This window comes from Electrona antarctica (assembly GCF_951216825.1).
Source record: "Electrona antarctica genome assembly, chromosome: 13".
NCBI lineage: Eukaryota > Metazoa > Chordata > Actinopteri > Myctophiformes > Myctophidae > Electrona > Electrona antarctica.
In genome coordinates this window covers 31,436,664-31,457,897 of record NC_136794.1, presented here as the reverse complement: position 1 = coordinate 31,457,897, position 21,234 = coordinate 31,436,664, and the positions used below count along the sequence as shown (strand labels likewise).

General features: G+C 40.2%; 1 protein-coding gene across 3 annotated transcripts; it reads right to left on the bottom strand.

Moving 5' to 3' along the window:
• Window positions 1–382: 382 nt before the first annotated feature.
• LOC306935199 (speckle-type POZ protein-like A) lies at window positions 383–18,445 on the bottom strand. 3 transcript variants are annotated; one of them, XM_079518143.1, is made up of 12 exons: window positions 18,405–18,445; window positions 16,314–16,380; window positions 13,379–13,512; window positions 10,723–10,844; window positions 10,156–10,307; window positions 9,900–10,027; window positions 8,458–8,635; window positions 7,161–7,216; window positions 6,186–6,308; window positions 3,067–3,209; window positions 2,912–2,965; window positions 383–2,179 (listed from the first exon to the last, which is right to left on the bottom strand). In XM_079518143.1, the coding sequence occupies exons 3-12, from the start codon at window positions 13,454–13,456 to the stop codon at window positions 2,035–2,037; spliced, it is 1,179 nt and encodes a 392-aa protein (XP_079374269.1). In that variant the 5' UTR covers window positions 13,457–13,512; window positions 16,314–16,380; window positions 18,405–18,445; the 3' UTR covers window positions 383–2,034. The 3 variants fall into 3 exon arrangements, with proteins under 3 accessions (XP_079374269.1, XP_079374268.1, XP_079374270.1); XM_079518142.1 differs by lacking the exon at window positions 18,405–18,445 and adding an exon at window positions 17,741–18,059; XM_079518144.1 differs by lacking the exon at window positions 18,405–18,445 and adding an exon at window positions 16,976–17,169.
• Between the last annotated feature and the right edge of the window lie 2,789 nt (window positions 18,446–21,234).

Sequence of the window (21,234 nt, the reverse complement as noted above, 5' to 3'; positions counted from 1 at the left end):
CATTCTGGCAGACAACAACTTCATTGTTTTTTCGTCTTTTTTTTCTTCAAAAGGAAAAAAAAATATGTTCACATCTCAACATGACACTAAATGATGAGAGTAATACCATGTAAAAATGATGCTACTCAAGTTCATTTACAAAAATCCTCCAATGCATCTGTCATACCAACCACGCCACGTAAGAAACTAAGTCAATCAACGTTGTGACCTCCTTAACCCCACCCGCTCTCCCTCCCTCCCTCCCCCAGCCCCCACCATCCATACACATACATAGAATGAAGCCTAATTCATACTCCGTAAGTAGTATGACTGCGTCGCTTGCCAACAAGAACCGGTGTAGGCACCAATAGGAATGGGACCATACTTATTATCATGTATCGTGTTTTAAAAAAAAGAAAAAACGTGCAATAATCATATATTGTGTAAAAAAGAAAACGTCTCAATAATCGTATCATGGAGATTTTCATTGATCGTGAAATTGTCCTCTGTCGTAGCTTTTGTTGAGCTGCAAATTCAGTACCATTTGAACCCACTACACTTGATAAAACAGACCTGTAACAAGAGCATTTGGTACGCTTTTATTTCTCTACACAAATCAATTCTCCACAAATTATAGCCCATCTACAAGCTTGTGAGCTTGTAGATAGTCTATTTTTGGCGATCGCTTCCCCCAGAATAGGGATGCCTAAGTTGTTAAAAGTGGCATTTTAAGTCTTAAAACATATATTGATTATCACCATAATATTGTTAATCGCAATTATTTTTGCATGAAATTTTCATATCGTCCCATCCTTATGCGCCAACAACGGGTCGCGATTGGTTCTCGTCAGCAATTGGCGACGCTGCCTTGCGTTGGGGGTGTAAATTAAGCTCAACAGTGCCAATGGAATTGATGCTCAGCATCCTATACAAATCCAAGCATGTTGGAGGACATTTTGCGCGTGGACTATATTCAAATCATTAATTCCGCACAAATTTTTTTTTTGCTTTTTTTTTAAAGATAATTGCAGAAAATAATACAAATTGTTAACAACATAATTGGTACTTGGACACTTTCTTTTCAACAATACAGGACCATGCATTAGTCTTTCCATTTTTTTTGTTAACCACAATATATTGAGAATATATAATATTTGCAAGTTGGTAATACTATGGAAAGCTAAATCTCGAAAATTGACTATAACAGTTCACAGACTTAATGTTCTGGAATATGTCAATCAGATGGGAGACTGGATAAATACTTTTTCTATTCTTCCAATATGATTTAACAGGTTTGGGCCAGAGTATAGACATTTATTTTCTGTCTTACACACAATGGTTATCAACACAGGGTATTTCATAATGCTGCATGATTATTTTTCCCCCACAAATATGCAATAGAACAGACTTTCTTGTACACTGGTCTTCTGAAGATGGGTCGACTGTCATTTACATAGAAATGGTGCCATCAATATGGGGCATATTCATTTTTTAAAAAGTGTAAAGAATTGACCTTGCACTGAAAGAGTTCATGCTTTTCTAATGTCTAGTCGCAAAATGGGCTAAACATTACAAATATATAATATTTCCCATTTAATCAAACCCTCGATACGTTCCTATAGAACTCCATATCAAAATGACTATATTCATGGGAACTAGTGCAATCTGGAGGAGGCCTGGTCTGTGTGACAAGGCAGGCACACAGTAAAATAGACAAAAGTACTCTAGAGCAGCTCCAGAGCAATGGCAGATATATTAAGGCCATTCTGAAAATTACGGAAAAACAATAAGTAGCAACTTGCCTGGCTACCCAGACTGAAGAGGATTCAGTTGGGGCAGCGAGGCAAGCAGACAACTGACCGCACTCTCCTTCGTGGATGTTGGTCAGCCACCTGCCAGCCTCCCAACTCTCCCCTCTTCCAGAAGGTTCCGTTCTTGCTCTGTTCATATGGGTTTGGGGTGGTGGTGGAATTAGAAGCCATACTCTTCCCAGTCCTTGCTTTGTAAACCCATGCCTCGCTCCTCCAGTAAAAGTCTGAGTGCACAGCGGGGCGGTCAGGACTGTTTTAGGCGCTTCCTGGGCAAACCAAAGGGTGGGCACTGTGCTGAGGCCAGCGCACGGAAGGCCTCTGCCACTAAGTGAGGGTGGGACTGGATCATTGACTTCCAGCCTGCCGTCTCCATTATGTCCGTAGCGTGACTGTAAGCACATACAGAGAAAAGGGAAGAGAGACAACACTCGCTCAGTCAAGAATGTGCACATTAAAAATCAATCTATGAGATCGTTAATGGAAAAGGAAATATAAGTCTTCAAAAAAGGGTCGAGCTCTGGAAAAAAGCTGCCGTTTGAAAGAGGGGAAATCCATGCATACAAATGAGCAACAATCTCTTCATTACAAAGCAAGTGTTTACACAGGTCTGATGAAGGTCTCTTGACCAAAATGTCACAATTTTTTATGTAAAGGAAATACAAACTTGGTTTGTAATGGGGTTGAGGGCTGCAATTGTATGCATCACGGGAAATTAGAGGGACATGGCTGACAAGCCATCTGAGGAATTAACAAAAAAAGGCAATCGGTAATGTGTGAGGCTTTTTTTTAATCGCTTTAAATTAATTTCAGTGCGGTGTATCCCCACACACACACTGCAAGCATTAGAGCTAATAAGTAAACATTTCAAGGTGTCCTACAACACCAGCACACTAAATCAGTCTGAAGAAAAACTTTGATTTAAATTCAGGAAAAATTCCTTTGCAGCTTATCCTGGTACGAGTCTATTAATAACCCATAGGATACAAAGATATGCCACTTCACCGCCAAAGAGTGCGCTCGACTGCCTTTGCTTAAAACAATGAATTCTAATGCATCTGGTCGGGGGAAGAGATAAGAGTCCGTTATAAATCTTGTGTCACATATATCAGCTAATTACATACTTGCTGTTCCAGTTCTTCCCATCTTTACAGCCCAGCTGTCTCAGGACACTGCACCTATGGTGGGGAGATAAAAAGGTAAGCATTCAGGGCTGGTAAACAGAAATGGCAGCGGGAATTTATCACTGGGAGTTTTTTTTTTTTTTTGTGATACTCGCCTGTTGATAAAATCTATGGCTTGTGCTTTAAGCTGCTCGGCACTGTGCAAGTCTGCTAGGATGAGGGTGTCAGCCACGTTCTCCACCGAAAGGCTGTTGCACAGGGCCTCTTCACACATGACCTTTAAACGCTCCAGAGCGTACTGCGGAAAGAGGACGACAACACAGAATGCTAAGGTTATGGCCATGATGATGCATGCGACCAAATGAGTTTGTTTGCAGTGTCCAATGCACATCTAATATAAAGATATGGTCGCTTGCCTACAGATTTTTATGCTTGTATATGGCTGGACAGAAGAAAGACCAGATATTTACAGTACATCTCAGTAAAGAGTATTCAAAGAAACAAGACATGATTACATAGTAATCAGGTTTCATCTGCCAAAAAAGGAAACTACTTTGCCTACTTTGCCTTCAGCACTTGTTCCTAAAATGTGTAATTTACTAGGGATGCTCCAATCATTCAATTTTGCCAGGTGTAAACCTGGGCTTATAATCGCTCAATTTCTATTAACAACCTAGTCATGATTGGCTGCTTTTAGTAGCGACCTAGTCATGATTGGGTGCTTCTAGTAGTGACCTGGTCATGATTGGGTGCTTCTAGTAGTGACCTGGTCATGATTGGGTGCTTCTAGTAGTGACCTGGTCATGATTGGGTGCTTCTAGTAGTGACCTGGTCATGATTGGGTGCTTCTAGTAGCGACCTGGTCATGATTGGGTGCTTCTAGTAGAGACCTGGTCATGATTGGGTGCCTCTAGTAGAGACCTGGTCATGATTGGGTGCTTCTAGTAGAGACCTGGTCATGATTGGGTGCTTCTAGTAGCGACCTGGTCATGATTGGGTGCTTCTAGTAGCGACCTAGTCATGATTGGGTGCCTCTAGTAGAGACCTGGTCATGAGTGGCTGCCTCCTGTGTTCTAAGCCAATGGGAGTCTGAACCCATACTCTGAAATGCTGCAATGTAGAAGTCTGAACCCATACTCTGAAATGCTGCAATGTAGAAGTCTGAACCCATACTCTGCAATGCAGAGCAAGTGACAACAGCAGCTAATGTTATGAGCTAACTGGAGCTACAGGAAAGCCATAAATGTTTCATGACATTCAGTTTCATTTATTTTTATTTTTGGTTTTATGACCTCAATTACACCCAAACAACCTTTGGGTGTAATTGAGCTGCAATAAAAACAGGCAAAATCCCTCAATAGTGACATCTGCTGGCAAATTGTTATGTCATATATGGGATACATCAGTCAACAGGCAAATCAGAGTACTTGTTTGAGCCCAATTATTCAGAAAACCCCAGAAAATCTACTTAATGTTCAAAGTTCAGGTTTTTTTAAAACTAAGTAAAGTAAAATACTAAGTAAAGTAAAATAGATAAAATGATAATTTTAATAAAATAAGAAACCAGTAAGATGCCTGAGGGCGAGAAGCGACCTCGCCCGGCAGACTGCTGGGCGAGCACTGGCGCTTTGGCATTATCAAAGTAAGTGCAGCAGTGCTTTTAGTGGCATAATATCATTTAATAATGACAAAAGTAGCACATAGGGGAAAAAGCTAGAAATTTGCATTCACATGTAGAACATTGTATATCTTCAACGAAAGCCACCTGCTAAAAATCGTATAAATAATCACAATTATGAACAACTTGGTTAACGCAAGATGACAACAGCAAAGCGTGGACATGTGATTTGTCTTGTCTTGAGACTGGGCGGCTGGTGTGTGTATGTGTGTGTGTGTGTGTGTGTGTGGGGGGGGGGGGGGGGGTTGGGGTGTATTGTGCGGGGAGGAATCTGCTGTATACTCCTGAAGCTGCTCTATACATCTCCTTACAACTGTGTTTTACCAGTTTGTGTTAAATAACACCATAAAACAACTCATTTTCTGCTAAGGGCGTGTTTGGACGAATTAATAGTCACCGATCGCCTAGGACGTGATCAGACGCATCCTTATTGTTATAATGCGATCCAGCATCGCAAATATCATCGCTTCTGTGTTGTGACGTCATTCAATATTTTCCCTCCGTCCAGACTACAGACTATCTTTAGCAACGATCTTTAGCGCCGTTTGAATCAGAATTGAAGCTCATATTGAGGTGATCATACAAAACATCCATGTTTTCAGAGCTCATTAAAATAATCCATGTGACCTCGTGATGCCATTTTAGCGAAAACGAAAGTCTTCAGAGAGTACCCCGGAAACGATTGATTATTACTTCTGGTTCATAAAATCCAATAGCCGACGGGCACGTACAGGTCTAGTAATGGTAAATGTGTCCATAAAACATTTGAAGTCCATAAAACATGGGAGTCCATAAAACATTTGAATTAATAGGCGTGGTGTAGAGGGAAAGGCTTGAAAATGAAAATGTGTTGCACAATACTACAGGTAGTACGCACAACAAATTATATCACGCCATTATTGACCTGAAATATGCTAGTGGTCCAGAGCTCAAAGGTAGAGAACACTGATCTATTATCTCACGGTTACCATAATTCAATTCCGTTCTTACTTTATCCAACTTACAATGCAATATATATTTCCTAATAATGATGACTGAACCAGACCGGGTACACTACACTTCCCCATGTTGAGATTCAAACTCCCTTTTTCTGTGAATTTCTTCACCTCCAACTTCCAAGTAAATTACCACATTGATGCCTCATCATAGGTCACCAGGTAATTTAGGTTCTCACACACACACACACACACACACACACACACACACACACACACACACACACACACACACACACACACACACACACACACACACACACACACACACACACACACACACACACACACACACACACACACACACACACACACACACACACACACACACACACACACACACACACACACACACATCTGTGCGCATGTAGGTGCACGAGACGTCATTAAAAAGCCTTACCACTATGTATGAGGAAAGCTAAATTCAAGATATGTTCTAAAAGTCTTTGCATTGGTTCTGCAATGCAGTTCTTTTTTAATTTCCATATTGCTTACACCCAGTTTTAGCTCCTACATTGAATTTCGATGTCACCAGGTGTATCAGAAGGCAGGCATTGATCTCTGATCGTCTGTCCATGCCAGACTAACAGATCATTCTTACTTTATCTGCTGCCGCCAGCAGGTTGTCAGCCATCTTCTCCAGGTTTGGAGCCTTGCCTGTGTAGATGAAGCCCATCATCTCCTTGAAAACATCTGGGTCTACGTCGCTGATGTCAACACGATTCTGGAAAAACCAAGGACAGAAGTTCAGTTCCATATACGACACATTGTTCAGGAAACACAAAATGTTCTCAAAGTAACTATATTAGGATAAATGTGTCATTAAACTTGCTCAACTGTGCTCAAGCTACATGTAAAGGAGCTGCAATAGACAGCTGCTATACATCAGTGGTTCCAGTCTATGACCCCCCCCACCCCCAAATACATCCTATTTGGAACTGGGGGACCCCCACTTTGAGTATTGGAATGTAAGAGTTTAGGCATTTAAATTGGTGACTCTGTTCCAAGATAAATATTGTGAAAAAGCTTACAACGCCTCCTGGTAGATCATCTATTTTCACAATTCAATATAATAATATATTATTTGACAATTTGGACAATGTTTGACCAGTTTTTGAGGGACACTAGCCCCTCCTATAAACAGCTATAGAGTTTAATGTTTGTGTCTGAACACAAACATTAAATGCCATTGACAATGAATTTATGTCATGTGTCTGAGCAAATCTGCATATGTCGGTGGGAACCCTTGGCCAATAAGGGACCACCATTCTTGATGATGTACGATCATTAAAGCACCCCTCACTTCACACGGGTTACTTTTGATGCAGTAATGGTCTTTTTTCTTTTTATTTGATGCATTAAAAAAAGTCATAAAAGAATAGAATACAAAAACCGCAAACAATGATTAATATATGTGTATAAACTATAAACACAATCTGTGAGATATGTTACAAGTGGGTTCGTGCACATATCAGCAAAGCAATACATAGAAAATACTTAAACCGAATAGAATATAAGGCATAGGATAAACACCATATATTTACTACAGTAAGTAAATAAAACCATTAATTCTTACTTTTTTACTCTCTTCCATTTCATGTTCAAACATTGCATTAAAAACTGGAGACCTTGCTGTAAGAAAGAAGGGAGGGGGAAAACACAATTTCAATGACCAGCTGGCATAAGTAAATTAACTGGGCAAACAATCCTACATGATAGTAGCCTGGCTAATAAGCCAGACCGAATCAGCAGTTGGCAAAAGAAAATTGCCTGCCGGCGGATTACGGTCTGGAGAGGCTCAATTGTACGCCCATTTCCCACACCAGAGAACTGGTGTGGCCAATCGGGACACGGTATGCAATATGGGCGGGCTTTGGTACAGTGACGTTCAATGCTTGAGACCTTTGACTGACAGTAGCTCTGACCAACTGCGTCAAAGAAAAAATGTTTGAACCCCGCCCCCCGGGAAACAAGATCCATACATAGCATCTCCAGACTCAAATACCACACGACAGTGTGATTCGAGTCTGGCTTATTAGCCAGGCTAACATGATAGTCCCCATCGGGCAGAAACCTTGAATCTTTTTTTTTTTTTAACGTTTTTTTAAAATAAATGAATGCCCTATTTTATATTTGTCTGTGTGTCGCACAAAAGTAGCGAAAATAGAAAATACATGCTCACAGTGCATCGCAATGAGATGCCCAAAATATGAACACCAGGTTGAAAATGGTTGTGTCTTTTTGTTTTCTATAACAAAACGTAACAAAGTATTAACACAAGCTTGTAGTTGTAGCTAAATAACCAGTAAAGGTTTTTTGGTCACACAAGGTTTGCCCCGACAGCGACAATATATTACAGTTCATCCAACGACAATATATTACAGTTCATCCAACAAGCAAGTGGCTTACAAGGCTAAACCAGCTTGATTTAGTACAATGTACATCAGTAGGGAATCTGAATGAATAAGCGCTAGTAAATCATAACAGTTGCCGTTTTGTATCAGCATTCGTGCTCTAACCACAGCCCTGTGGCCACACCAGCTGCCACCATGTCTAATGCGGTGAAAGAGTTGAAGAGAGCCCTCCAAATCTCCCTGATCCTGCAGTCAGGCCAGGCCAAGCTGGGCCAAGCAGAGCTAGCCGAGTGGATTAGAGCCCACAGCAGAAGAGGGCTGTTGCAAAAAAAACCCAAAAAACAAGCTAGGAAGCCAAACCCTTTGTAGCCTATCTGGGTACTTATGGCTTTCCAGGAGAGGCTATCGAAGAAAAGAGCGGCATAGGGGCATCTTTGCTCAGCTACTGCGGGGCTCATCTCCCGGTATCCTACTCGGGTATAGTAGTGCCGGCAGCCGTGGGAGAAAGAGAGGTCTTGCCTGCCAGGATGGATTTGTGAGCTTTGAACTCCTGCCCTCCCACATAGAGGCTACAGTCGGTGAAGCGAGAACACTCCCACAGGTTCCCCAGGTCATCAGACAGCTGACATTCTGGAACCTTCAGCATGTTCATGTTGGACTGGCCTGAAATGTTCACAGAATCCTGGACCACGCTCACCTGAAAAAAACCACACACACAAACACGGAGTGTAAACTGTATTGAAGCATGACAACGATAAGACTGTCAAACAATGGCTTTCCGGTCCACGGTCTTAGCATGACATCTTATAGTGCAGGGAGAGTGCCATTATTGACTTTGTTGTTTTTGCCGGAAAATAAATGCAATAGGTTTTGTAAAAAAAAGGTTTTTAAAAAGGTCAAACGAACTCAAATTCCTGCTCCTTAAAGTGTTTTTAATACCCATTGCAGACTGAGGAACCTACAAACGGGAGGGGATTTTAATTGCAAAAACACAGCCAATTGTAACCAAAATTAATTAACTTTGCTGAAACACCTAATTAATGAGAAGACATTCCATCTTCGATTTCACTCTAATTTGCTTATGAAATTGCCAATTTCCCCTCAAAATGTAAAACATTTCTCGGACCGTTGTCAGGCATATTGGCAGTTAGTCGTTGCGGTATTTGTCTAATTGCAATCAAAATGATTGGACAGTTCATTTAACTTGTCCCTCTAAAGAGACACCTATTCTTCAAACATTTAATCTTCTTGACATGTTGGAATTCAATCATTTGTTTTAGAATTGCAATTAGTGACATTAAATGATGTCACATGGGGAAAGCCATTTCATTTTTTAGTGATTGGCAACAATGTTCAAGATAAAATTCCAACAATATAGCATGTATATGGACAGGAATAAGATAAGACTAACTAACATTTTCTGCCACCTTACACATATTGAAGTCAGGGCCAAGATTCTTGACAAAGGACAAGGAGAGCTGAAATAGTCCATAAAGGACTATAGAAATTCATAACCACCATTAATCAGTGTTACTATTGCTGTGCAGAGGTTTCTCAAGTCTGTAGTTGTAGGCCCAATAAAAACTTATTTTCTTTCTGTACATGCATGTTTTTCAGTAATGCCCTTCTTCCCATTGATATCATTAATATATATATTCACATGGTATAGTTGCCCAATACAAATCCCATCTACTCTTGATCATAGCTCCACTGGAGAAACTGGGGTTTGCTCGTGTTAAAGGACACCATGGAAGAAAACTCTATTGTATACCCCCTGCTTATCTTTTATTGGCCATTATTAGGTTAATAATCCAAGTAATGTAATCCTTAATTTCAGATCTAGTCACAAAGCTATCCTCTAAATCAGGGTTCAACATTGAAAAGGTTAACATTAGTACTGTCCACTAACCATGAGAAGAGGACAGTAAATGATAAATACCAAGTATTGCAGTATCAATTACCTCACAAAAAAGTGTGAGCTTATCATCAGGCAAGAGTCCATTGGCTTCATCAAGCAGGAAATCTCTCCTAATGAATTTTTTGAAGCCCCAGTCTTTGCCTTGGACAAATCGATATGCTCTTTGGCTTTCTATAAAAGGATGGGGGGAGACACGTTTGAGAAATTAGTACATCACTAATGTCAATAAAAAGATTGTACTGAAAATAAAAAAGCTGTACCGAATGCATGTATTTGACTGAATATTGGCTTGTACTCACCCATTGCTTTCGTCTCCTCTCTTTTTGCGTTTAATAAGGAAAACTTGAACTTTGCTCTGACTTCACTTTTTGGACAACTAACAAGCAGTAAATACAACGACAGATAATCTTTGCTTTCATCATCAAGTCCCTTTGGATTGACTCTGAGACACCTGTAAAGTAAACAGAGATAAACACTGCATATCAGTGATGGTATAAAAGCTACACGAGTTACAGCATTAACCCATTTTGACCCGAGATCAGATTCTAAAAATGTCTTCTACATCCTGACAGTTTTCTGAAAAAGCTATGTTTCTATGTCAGTCGTTCTTCGATTTTTCAAAAAAACACTCGGTGGCGCGCTATGAGCTTGTAGATCTGCTATTTTTCAATAGCTAAAGCACAACATAATGCTAACACCAAAAGGGGTTCCCGCCCAAAATGGGTTAACTACATTCATCATTTCTGCCAAAAACACAAGTCCATGATAAGCCTTCTGGTGTGATGTTCTCTCCCGCTTTGAGGAGATCCATTACGGATACAATAATCAATGTATTGCTTCGAGAAGTTTATAATCCAAGTACTAACCATTTCATTTTGTCGTTAGGCCCAGAGGAGAAGGTCGAGCTCTTCAACACCTCTCCCATCTCCTCTCTGCAAAAGCTGAAGTTGTTGATGGTCCACATATAGGAAAACTTCACAACTTTGACCTTGAGAATTTAAGAATAGAAAACAAATTAAAAAATGTAATTATTGTAAAATATGTAAAATTGATAAAAGTATATCTAAGATGTTATTACAATAAAATAATATACACATTTACAGTATATACACAACATTGCAGCTTCAAGCAGAAGTTGAATACTACTAAACAAGAGGCACATGGGAGCAACTCGTCCAGAGTGACTATGGTCATATTGGTGATGCAATAATCTAACGGTCTTTACTCTGACTGATATCAACGACTCAGACATAGATTATAATGGCCCAACCCTTGCTTGAATATCTTTTGCAGCAATAATGCATTTCAAACTGTAGCTGAATAACGGCCAAGCTACACCAGGCTTTTCTCGCACAAAACGCGCACTTTTACCCTAAACGCATGCGTTGAATTTAGGTCCAGTCCTATTGCGTTTAGGGTAAACGCGCGAGAAAAGCCTGGTGTAGCTTGGCCGTAAGGCCTGGCAGGCCAGCATTGCCTCCTTCCGGTTCTAATAAGCCCAATACAACTCTCAGTTGCTTGAACAGAATAGTACATAATACTTCCTGTTGTGGCAGTTTAGATTCACAACAATTTATAAAATCTATTACTGCTTCATAGTGGTTTTTCTATTACATTTATTTTCCGGCAGTTGAGAACAAGAACAAGAAATTCAATCTTTCTACATCTACAACATGCACATGGGGACAGAATGGCTCCAATGTGGAACCTGTAGACATCCTGTAATGTCAGTCATCTATTAGATTTTTTTATTTTGGTAAAAGAAATACAAGTAACCACAATAGAAACTTAAACCCAGGATATACACATAAAAGCGTGATGGAACACTTGGCACCGTCCTTGGCACCTTTTTTTTACTTTTTATTTTGTTCATTTTTAAATAATGAAAATATCCTATCCTATCCTACATCAACGCGTTGTGATCTAGTTGAAACAGTAAAAAACAGCTAAATAGGCATAAGGTGATTGGGCAGCAAATAGAAAATAGACAATCCACAAGGTCACAACGCATCGCTACATGTTGCGAGCTTGTAGATCTGCTATTAAAACACAATTAGCGCCGGGATTTCTTTCAAAATAGCAGCTCGGGGTGTCGCGCAGATATGGCAGCTTTTACTCTGAAAGCCCCCCCCCCCCCCCCCTTCCGTTCCGTACAAAAACCGGGAGGCATAATACCTACCCTTACCTCGCTAGGATTACGATAAAATTGCTGGATAATCCCTCGCGTTCATATTTTGAACGAGAGGCATGTTGAAGTCAGAAATGAAGAGCTTAGTATATCCATCTGGTCAAAACCACGGAGAGGTCCCTAGATTAGGAGATACGAGGCATTCTTTCTGAGCCGTACGGCAACGCGCACGCGCGAACAGCAAGGAGTATGGTGCAGATGGAGAGGCCAACCCCCCCCCACGCAGAGCTTGTGGGTTCGAATCCGCATACAACTTTATCGAGCGTCTACACACAAACGCGACTGAAGTGCGCCCGTGCCGAACATTTATTTATTTATTAATGAATTAATTTGATGAATTCATTACTATTTCCCTCAAAATAAAAGGGAAGTTAGAGAAGAGAAGTTTCATAACACATCTTTTGAATTTGTATTAATCTGTTCTCAAATCTTCTATTAACACCCCGAGTTATTTAATCCATTAAATCATAGCACCCAGCGATTTATAGCAGCGGAGCCCATTTAGCGACGGACCGGATGTTATCCCGGATGTGGCTGAAGCAGCTTGATGTAGCCAAAACACTCGAGGCGATCGACAACATCGGGAGTTATGATTCATTCTAAAGCGACTAGCAACGGGACCGCGGTGGGCCGTCTAACACATAATCTTTTCTTAGAATTGGACGGAATGATTTAGATCAAGAGTTATTTTCGATTTCGTCGGCTAAAATGGGGGGGAACTTTTTCGATGACATCCCACCGGAATCTAACATCGAGTGTTGCGCAACAGACACTCCCAGCTTGTGGAGCGATGTGATCGGTTTTCATATCAATAATCTCCGTCCTTTTGATCAATCTCCGCCTTGAGTGCTGGGCGTTACTAATTGATAGGGCGGAGAACTCCGTCCTGTGCACTCAGGGTGTTAACATCATGCCCATTTCAGCACAGCTTGAGAGCTTATTTCAACCAATTGCTTGTAGTAGAATATTAAATATTTCACTCTTCTTGGCTTGTCTTGGAATGGTGCCAGAGATGTTAAGCATGGTACTGCGCCAGGGCAAAAAAGGTCTGCAGGAAAACCTGGACCCATGTCTGGGGACGGAAGCCGTCAGTGCATGTAATCCTACGGGCTGGGGTGGCATCTGTCAGCAGGGTGTGTTGGGGTGGGAGGAGTAGGACAAAGGCTCTATGTCCCTCAGGTGGGGGCTCCTCACTGGTAGGTTAGTCAGTAGGACGACACAGAAATGTGTGTGGGGTGGAATCAATTGCTAAAATGACTAAAATTGAGAAGAAAATGCCCTCCCCCTCCTGGCGTGTATCTGAAGCACTATGAAGTTGGAGATCAGCTATATACCTGTGTGTAACACCAGCTCTCTGCCACAGGTCCACTTGACATCTCCCCCGGTGGAGGGGGGGTGGGAACCCGTGACATCGCCAGCTTTGCCCTTCAGCACAACCACTGATGCCCTTGAACACGTCCCACTTGACCTTTATAAAAAAAAAGGACAATGGTTAACACATTAAAACTGGGCATTTGTATAATTTTACATTTTTGCGTTGGCTATTGAAAAATAGAAGATCTACAAGCTCACATCGCATCACTTCATGTCGGGCTGCGAGCTTGCCTTGTACATATGATTTCTATGAAACATCTTGAGTGTGAGAACTAGGGGTGTGCATCTCTCCCTTACAAGACGATTCGATACTAATCGATACGCATGGGCTACGATGCGTATCGATACATTTTATATACAGAACGATTCGATTCAGTGCAATTCGATACGATTTCGATTTTGTGGAATTTGATACGGTGCGATCTGACACATTAAACCTTTGATTTTTAATTTGAAGCGAGATCTATAAAGAATAGGGTTGGGACTTGATTAAAAACATCTAATTAATTGGAGTCTTTGTGATGAATTAATCTCAATTAATCACATTTTAATCACATATCAATATTTGACCTGAGAACAGTGAGTTGTTTTTTTCAAACGGATTTGGATCAGAGTTAATCAATAAATAGTTACTACATAAGCATAAGCAATAAAACAAGTAGTAATAATAATAATAATAGTGATAATAATAATATCTCAAATTTATATAATGCTTCTCCGAGTACCTAAAGATGTTTTACAAGGGGAACACGAGTAAACAAATAAAAACTTTTATTAGGGAAAAACTAAGCCTGCTGTGGACAGTGAAACCATGACCATTAAACACGGGCAGACGCTAATTGGAATGGAAGCCAGAAACATGACCATGTAAAGACTGCTGCTCCAAATGAGATTCCCATTCGTCTTTGCGTCTGCCCGTGTGAACGCAGCATCGAGTGGGAGGGGTTGGGGAAAGGATGGAAAGTACCAGTGTTATTAAGGAGAACTCCTCCTAACGCTATGGACTAGAGCTAGACTAACATTAGCTCCTATGCTAGCTAGTAGCTACCCTCGTCAGACAACACCACCACCACCCAGATCGGGTGGAAGCCTGTGATATCATAGACTTAGATATATCTATGGGTGTTATCACCTTGCTTGTCCCCGTGGATGGGAAATAAGATTTAAAAGGCTATGTGATGGACACGTGGATTAAAAAACAGATGTGCACAATTATGCAATAAAGTTGTGTCGGATCTGCATGTGCATCCCATCTGACAAGTGGCTTATGCTCGTGTTGTCGCTGCTGACGCACAGTTAAGAGTCATAAGCACGCACCCGTCCTGCGCTGGAAGTAGCAGATCTACAAGTTCTCTACCTGTTGCAATGCACAGCGCTTTGGGCTTGTACATCTGTGTTTTTCCCGCAGCTAGTTGAATCGACCAATTCATAACTTTAGGATCGAACCAACGGGAACCACTTTGGGGTAATACCATCATATCCTGTGTTTGTAAAACTGACACCACTAGTGAGAACTACTGATTTTGAAGGCATTTGAAGAATCTCCCTCAGGTCTTAATAAAAGGAGGCGATTTAAGTTTGGTACACAATATATGGCCAGAAGAATAATGTAGTCTGTGTGTTTGATTAGGGTTTGACTGGATCACTGAATTCCTACAATGACATTGACCATAGACAACATGTAGTCCAGGAAGGAAGTGAGACCAATGTCTGATGAGTCAGACATTTGGAATACATTTTTTTTTAAAAACACATTACACACATAAAAACCTCCACAAAGTGTTTGTGTCCTAAACATCATTCAAATAATATTTTTTGCAAAGGGGTGAAGTGGCCCTTGATAAGTGCAAGAGATTTTCTTCAGTTAAAATAAGTGTTAAATATCTCTATATTCTAGTACTCATTGTTATATAGTGTTTGTTCAGTAACAGGGGTCTCCATGTCTTCCCAGCTTAAACATTATCTACAATGTGTTGTTTATTAAACAGAAACATTTATTTTTTGTTTATTAGAGAGCTTGGAGAGAGAGACCCATGTGACCGAACAAACACTATAAAGCAATGATTTCTATCAGAAAATCTTTTAACAAAATAAAAAACATTTTGTTTTAACCAAATAATTTTCCTTACGCTACCTTTAAATAACCTGTGAGACAATCTACAAAGGTCACTAGTCACAACATTCCTAAGAGGTTTTACAAAATGGTAACATACTAACATAAAGGCTGAGTTAAGATTATGGTGTTTGCCATTATACTCCACAAGTAGAACTAAACTATTACAACTGATCGCACAAAAAACTGCAGATGCTAGTGCTACCCCAGAATTGATAGCAACAGAAATGTTTGTATGCTTGATTTGTGCAGTGGATGTAATGGGACTTAACCAAGAGGGTTAGTTTAGTTTTTCAGCAATGCCAAGAGTTTTGCCCAAGTTTCTCTATGCCTGAGGACTAGGGCAATTAACGAGGTTAAAATAATGGGTTTAAAATAATGGAGATATTAGAGGTCATACCACATTTAATTCAATTTGTGTGTGTGACTAAAGCTAGAAACATGATACGGTCAAAGTTAAAGGACCACTCCACCACTTTTCAACCTATCTTCATATAATAGGTCCTCGTGTAATAATCATGATAAAATGGCACCATTTTTTTCTACTCAGTCTGTGTATCATAGGAGGGCTGTGGGCAGTTCAGAAACCCGTCCACCAGTGACATCATCGATGGGGAATCCAAGCTAATAGAAACTTGCAATGCGAAAATGGAGGCCAAAAAAAATCTGCCTAACGATATTGCAGTTGCAGCAGGACATAAGACAATTTAATTTAAACTTATGTTATGTCTTAGAATCTAAGATATACCACACACGTTGTAGAATATATAGACTACACTCACCCTTTGAATGGTTGAAATGTGCAAATATGAGGTATATCACTTCATGGCCCCATCAACAGATCCCACTCTAGAAGGAAAAACATAAAAAGGTTAAGACTTTGGAAAGAGACCTGTTGAACATAATGTACAAATAGGTAAGTAGGTCTAACAATCCCTGACAGATATACCACAATATACTAATATACAATTAAGAACAAATCAATTAATCTGCTGTTGTGCAATTCACACATTGGGGTGACAGTCAGTTTGATAACCTAACCTACACAGTACTAAATTCCTCAAATAGTCTATGCATTTGTGACTCTGAGAGGGTAGCCTACAGATATAACCAAATTTAGTTAGATTTCTAGCCTCTCAGGCTTAAATCAACAGTGAGGCTTTGATTGGACATGGTGGGCCTTTTGGGGAGTAGCAAGTCCAACTAGCTTCCATTCAGATGTTTTGCTAACCATCTCTTCTTGTCCAGGCATGTTACGTTAACTAGCATATTGCTAGTCGGGCCTAGCAAGCAAACAATAACTAACAACTTAGTTGAACAACAGGACACACGTGACACGTGACTGCACAAGCGTCTGTTATCTGATTCAAATAAACCAAATGGTTGTAAACAGTGAGGTTAGAAAGAAAACAGAACAATGACAAGTACCACAGTCTCAACAGACCTCAACATGGGGACGTTAGCCAAGTGATGCTAGCGTCAACTTAAGCTAACTGATCAGGCTCTTCTTAATGGACGTTAATTAACGTTTATACTGGTTGTATGACACCTTAGTACAGGTTATAATCCATTAGTACACTATACTACCAGTCACATACGCAATATTATATGCACGATACTTTTTTAGCTCCACCAACTGTCACTTGTGTGCTGCTCACTAATTTACTGCTTAATAACAAACGCCGATCAGATATGACGTCATTTTCAACTGAATAAAAGTGTTGACGTCAACGGGGTTTATGCAATTGTGGCCCGATGGGACAATACGTCGTCGAAAAAAGAACATACGACAGTTATGTCGTGTGACTCATTACAGACGCGCTCGCGCGACATCATTCGCATTAATACATATAACTGTCAAACGAGCCGCGTTAGCAACGAGTCAACAACAAACAATATCCTCGATCAACAGTTTGCAAAATGTCTTTTTAACTGACAATAACTGAAGTTATACGTGTACCAGAGTCCAATGTTGACGTTTATAATACCCTTATCACACTAAAACAAACACAAACCAGGCCTTTTAATGATGTGCTAATATTAGCAATGTGTGCTAGCCCTACTAAGCTAGCTGTCTGCCGGGTTGGAAAAATAACACTTGGTTATAACGGACCGTTAGCTTAGCTACAGCAACACCCATGCTAAAGAAGCCCAGAAAGCTAAAGATACAAAAACTGAAAAGCTAGACTGATTGGAGCACCAATAATACCTTTAGATTTCATGCTTCCAGTTGGTTGGTGTGAAGAGAGCCGGTATGGGTGGTGTTTGTTACCAGGGCGGCTCTCTTCACCGGTTCGCCACGGCGTTTGGCGTGTGTTTTTTCACCCAGTTTGTGTACAGGTCTTTCTTTGTCTAGTTTTATGTTTCAGGATGGCTGTATGTAGCTCTAGCTCGGCTAGCTAAAGCTTCTCGGCTAGCTGCCGCTAGTTGTTGGGCTGATAGGCGCTGCTTCACACAGGCAGGCAGCACGGGGTGCGATTCTTGCCTAGAGTCGTAAATGTAAGGCAGCACTTCCTCTCGTACACTGGCTGGCGAAACACAGGCATTGCAATTTCATAATCATATATATTTTAATAGATTCGGTGGGGAATGGCACGATTAAAGTGGTTAAAACAATGACCTTTCTTTTCTGACATCCAAATAAATGAGCTCTGGTTTATATTGAACATCTAAGATTGTATTGATATTGCTCAGATAAGTTCTTTAAAAACTCCTTGATATGATTTCTCTATTAGTATTACATCAAAATAGCATGCAATTATAGCCTATTATTCATAATGAAAGGGCCCCTCTATAAGGTTAAAATGTACTTGGCATGTTTCAAACAGCACATGCCACATTTGTTTATAAGAATAATTTAAAAAATAAAGTACCTTGTGGTTGTGCTTCAGAAGCAGGAATGCCTTCACATTTCGCGCATGCGCTATAATGCTCCTGACTGTCAATCAGCTGATGCGGCCAAATAATTTAAAATTGAGACAAAAGTAGGATTTCATTCATTCATTCATTCATTCATTTCAATGTGTCTGATTTCTTTCTAATCAAATCGAGAATCAGAAAGGCTTTATTTTCACGACTTAACAGTAGTGAAATTAAATAATAATTAAAAAAAAAATCTAAATCTATTCAGTAAAATTCTAGCCTCGGAGACCACAGACGTTTTGTTTTCAAAAGAAAATAAAAATAGTAAAATTCTGACTTGGAGTAGGCCTAGCATTCCACACAAAAAGGGAAAAGTGCACAGGCCTAGCTAGAATTGCATGTTTGTATGCGCATAGCGTAGTCCTGCCTGAATATCAACTAACCCCATAAGAGGAGATTCTCTTTTGACTGAGTGGATTCATTTTTCCATGCAGGAGACCATGGGTTCAGACAGTATCGGGAGGTAGATCAGGAGTCTTCAGGCCTCTCTCAGGAGAGAAAGAGATAAAACAGGGAGCACTGCATATACAATTATGTTTCAGATTAAACCTTTATATAGATTTCATATAGACTTGTTTGATGGTACCATCAATGTGTAGCGTTGTGTAGTTCATGTGTATTTTCAGAAAGTTAAACCCTCCATCCATCCATCCATCTTCAACCGCTTATCCGTAGTCGCGGGGGTAACAGCTCCACCAGAGTGTTCCAGACTTCCCTCTCCAGAGCAACATTAGTGACTTCCTCCTGGGGGATCCCGAGACGTTCCAAGGCCAGTGAGTCGATGTGTTTCCTCCAACTGCACCTTGGTCTGCCCCGGGGTCTCTAGCTGTTAAACCAGTTAAACCCTCCAGTTAAACGCTCAATAGGCCTACTTGTAATTGGTCTGCTCTTTTTTTCCCTACAGCAAACCTCTTTGCCGAAAATAGCCAAACAAACTCACAATGCCTTGCCTCACAGCTATTTGAGGCTGATGTTTTGCGTCAATGAGTGACTTAGAGAGTCGACCCTGGGTTAGGTTCTTTTTTTTTCTTTCTGTAACCGTTGGTTGCAAAAACATGATTTTTGGGGGATAAATCCCCTCCAAATTACTTACGCATGATCACAGGGGTGACACGACATTGTAATTGGCTGGCAAAATTAGTGGGAGGGGCCTATGTAAGCGACTGCGCAACCACACTTTGCAATTTTTCAAAATTGCGACTTTTCTAGTACATTTTTTTCCACTTATTTTCAATGATAGCAGATGTAAACGCTCATAGCTTGTAGGCTACAGCTGCTATTTTTTAATAGCCAACATATAAATGGATAAAGTGGTTAAAATTATTGTGATGCTAGTGTGGTTCAACCAGACTTTGGCACACTACTTGTCCCACAGTTTTGGTAGCACGCACTTGAGCAATATGTCAAATCGACCGGCTTCATCGGGAATCTTGTGCTCGTATTTTGCTAAGAGATATGTATAGTTTAATTGATATTAATTAATTCGTTTTCCATAGACTTACAATGGGAAGATCGAAGACTCCAATTCATGTATTCTTTCCCTTGGAGACCGTAAGCGCCATATTTACAAGACTTGGGGGGAGGTTCATACTAATTATGAAAATTAATTGAAAAGGAATTACATCAGTCGGCTTCATGGTGGCGCTATAACAGCCCATTTTGCGTTTTTCCCTATAACTCTTAAACCGTAAGTCGTAAAATCAAAATGTAATTTTCCATGGATTTCTTGGGTCATGTCGCATCTCCCCATATAGGCCATGCCCTTGTCCATCAGGAAAGAATTTCCACCAAATTTGAATTTTCTTCAAAATCTTTGAATAAAGTTTATACAAAAATAAAATAAAAACACACTTTTTTCCGGACCCCACTTTGAGAACCAATGCTGTAGGTCCTTGATTATAATTCTGCAGAATAACTGATGCATGACTTGGCTACACCCATTATTCTTTAAGCTCAGAATCGAACATCAATAATAAGAATATGCTTTGGACAAGGACCTCTTGATCCTCCTATGATGATATCCTGTTTTTGGCTATATACAGTACGTAGAAGTGTATATTCGTACGTCTCTAAATGCTTTGATGAATTGAAAATGGTGGGCCCTATTGTAAACAAGTGTAATGCTTTATGGTGTCGTCCACTCACAGTTAACAGTTTTTGTATTGAGTTGTACTTGAAATGTACTGTAATTCTGCAAACTGTTAATAAATCAATCAATCCATAGAGATTAGAGAAACATAAATAAGTGATGTAATTACTCAAATCTTTATCGCCTCAAATACTGGAAGGATGTATGCGTCTCTGGTGTGGCAAAAGTTTAGTTATAGAAACAGCAGCAAAATGTCAGAATCTGGTATTAAGGCCTACATCAAATGCCTTTGATGTAATGGAGATGATATACTAACCTGTCTTGAAAATGTAACCATGAGGACGATAAGATCCCCATTCAACAGATACAAGGGTGCTTATCTTGAACTTTGATCAGTTTAATTCAAGGGTATAGGGAGACTGGCTTCAGGTGGATGTGACCACAGACAATAAAAGATAATAATTCAAGAATATAAGAGTGTGCAAGAATGCTCATTATATTTCATTTGTCTGCTATTCTTTTCAAGGCAGTGACACTGAGCAAGAGGGTGGCGATCACAATGAGCACGATATGAAATTTTCGCAGAGCCTTTCACTGATGAAATAATACGTAATTTTGATGATGGCTTCAACAGATTTTTGTCGTCTACATTAATTCTGGGTGCTGCTTGTTCGGTTTTACGATGAATGGCA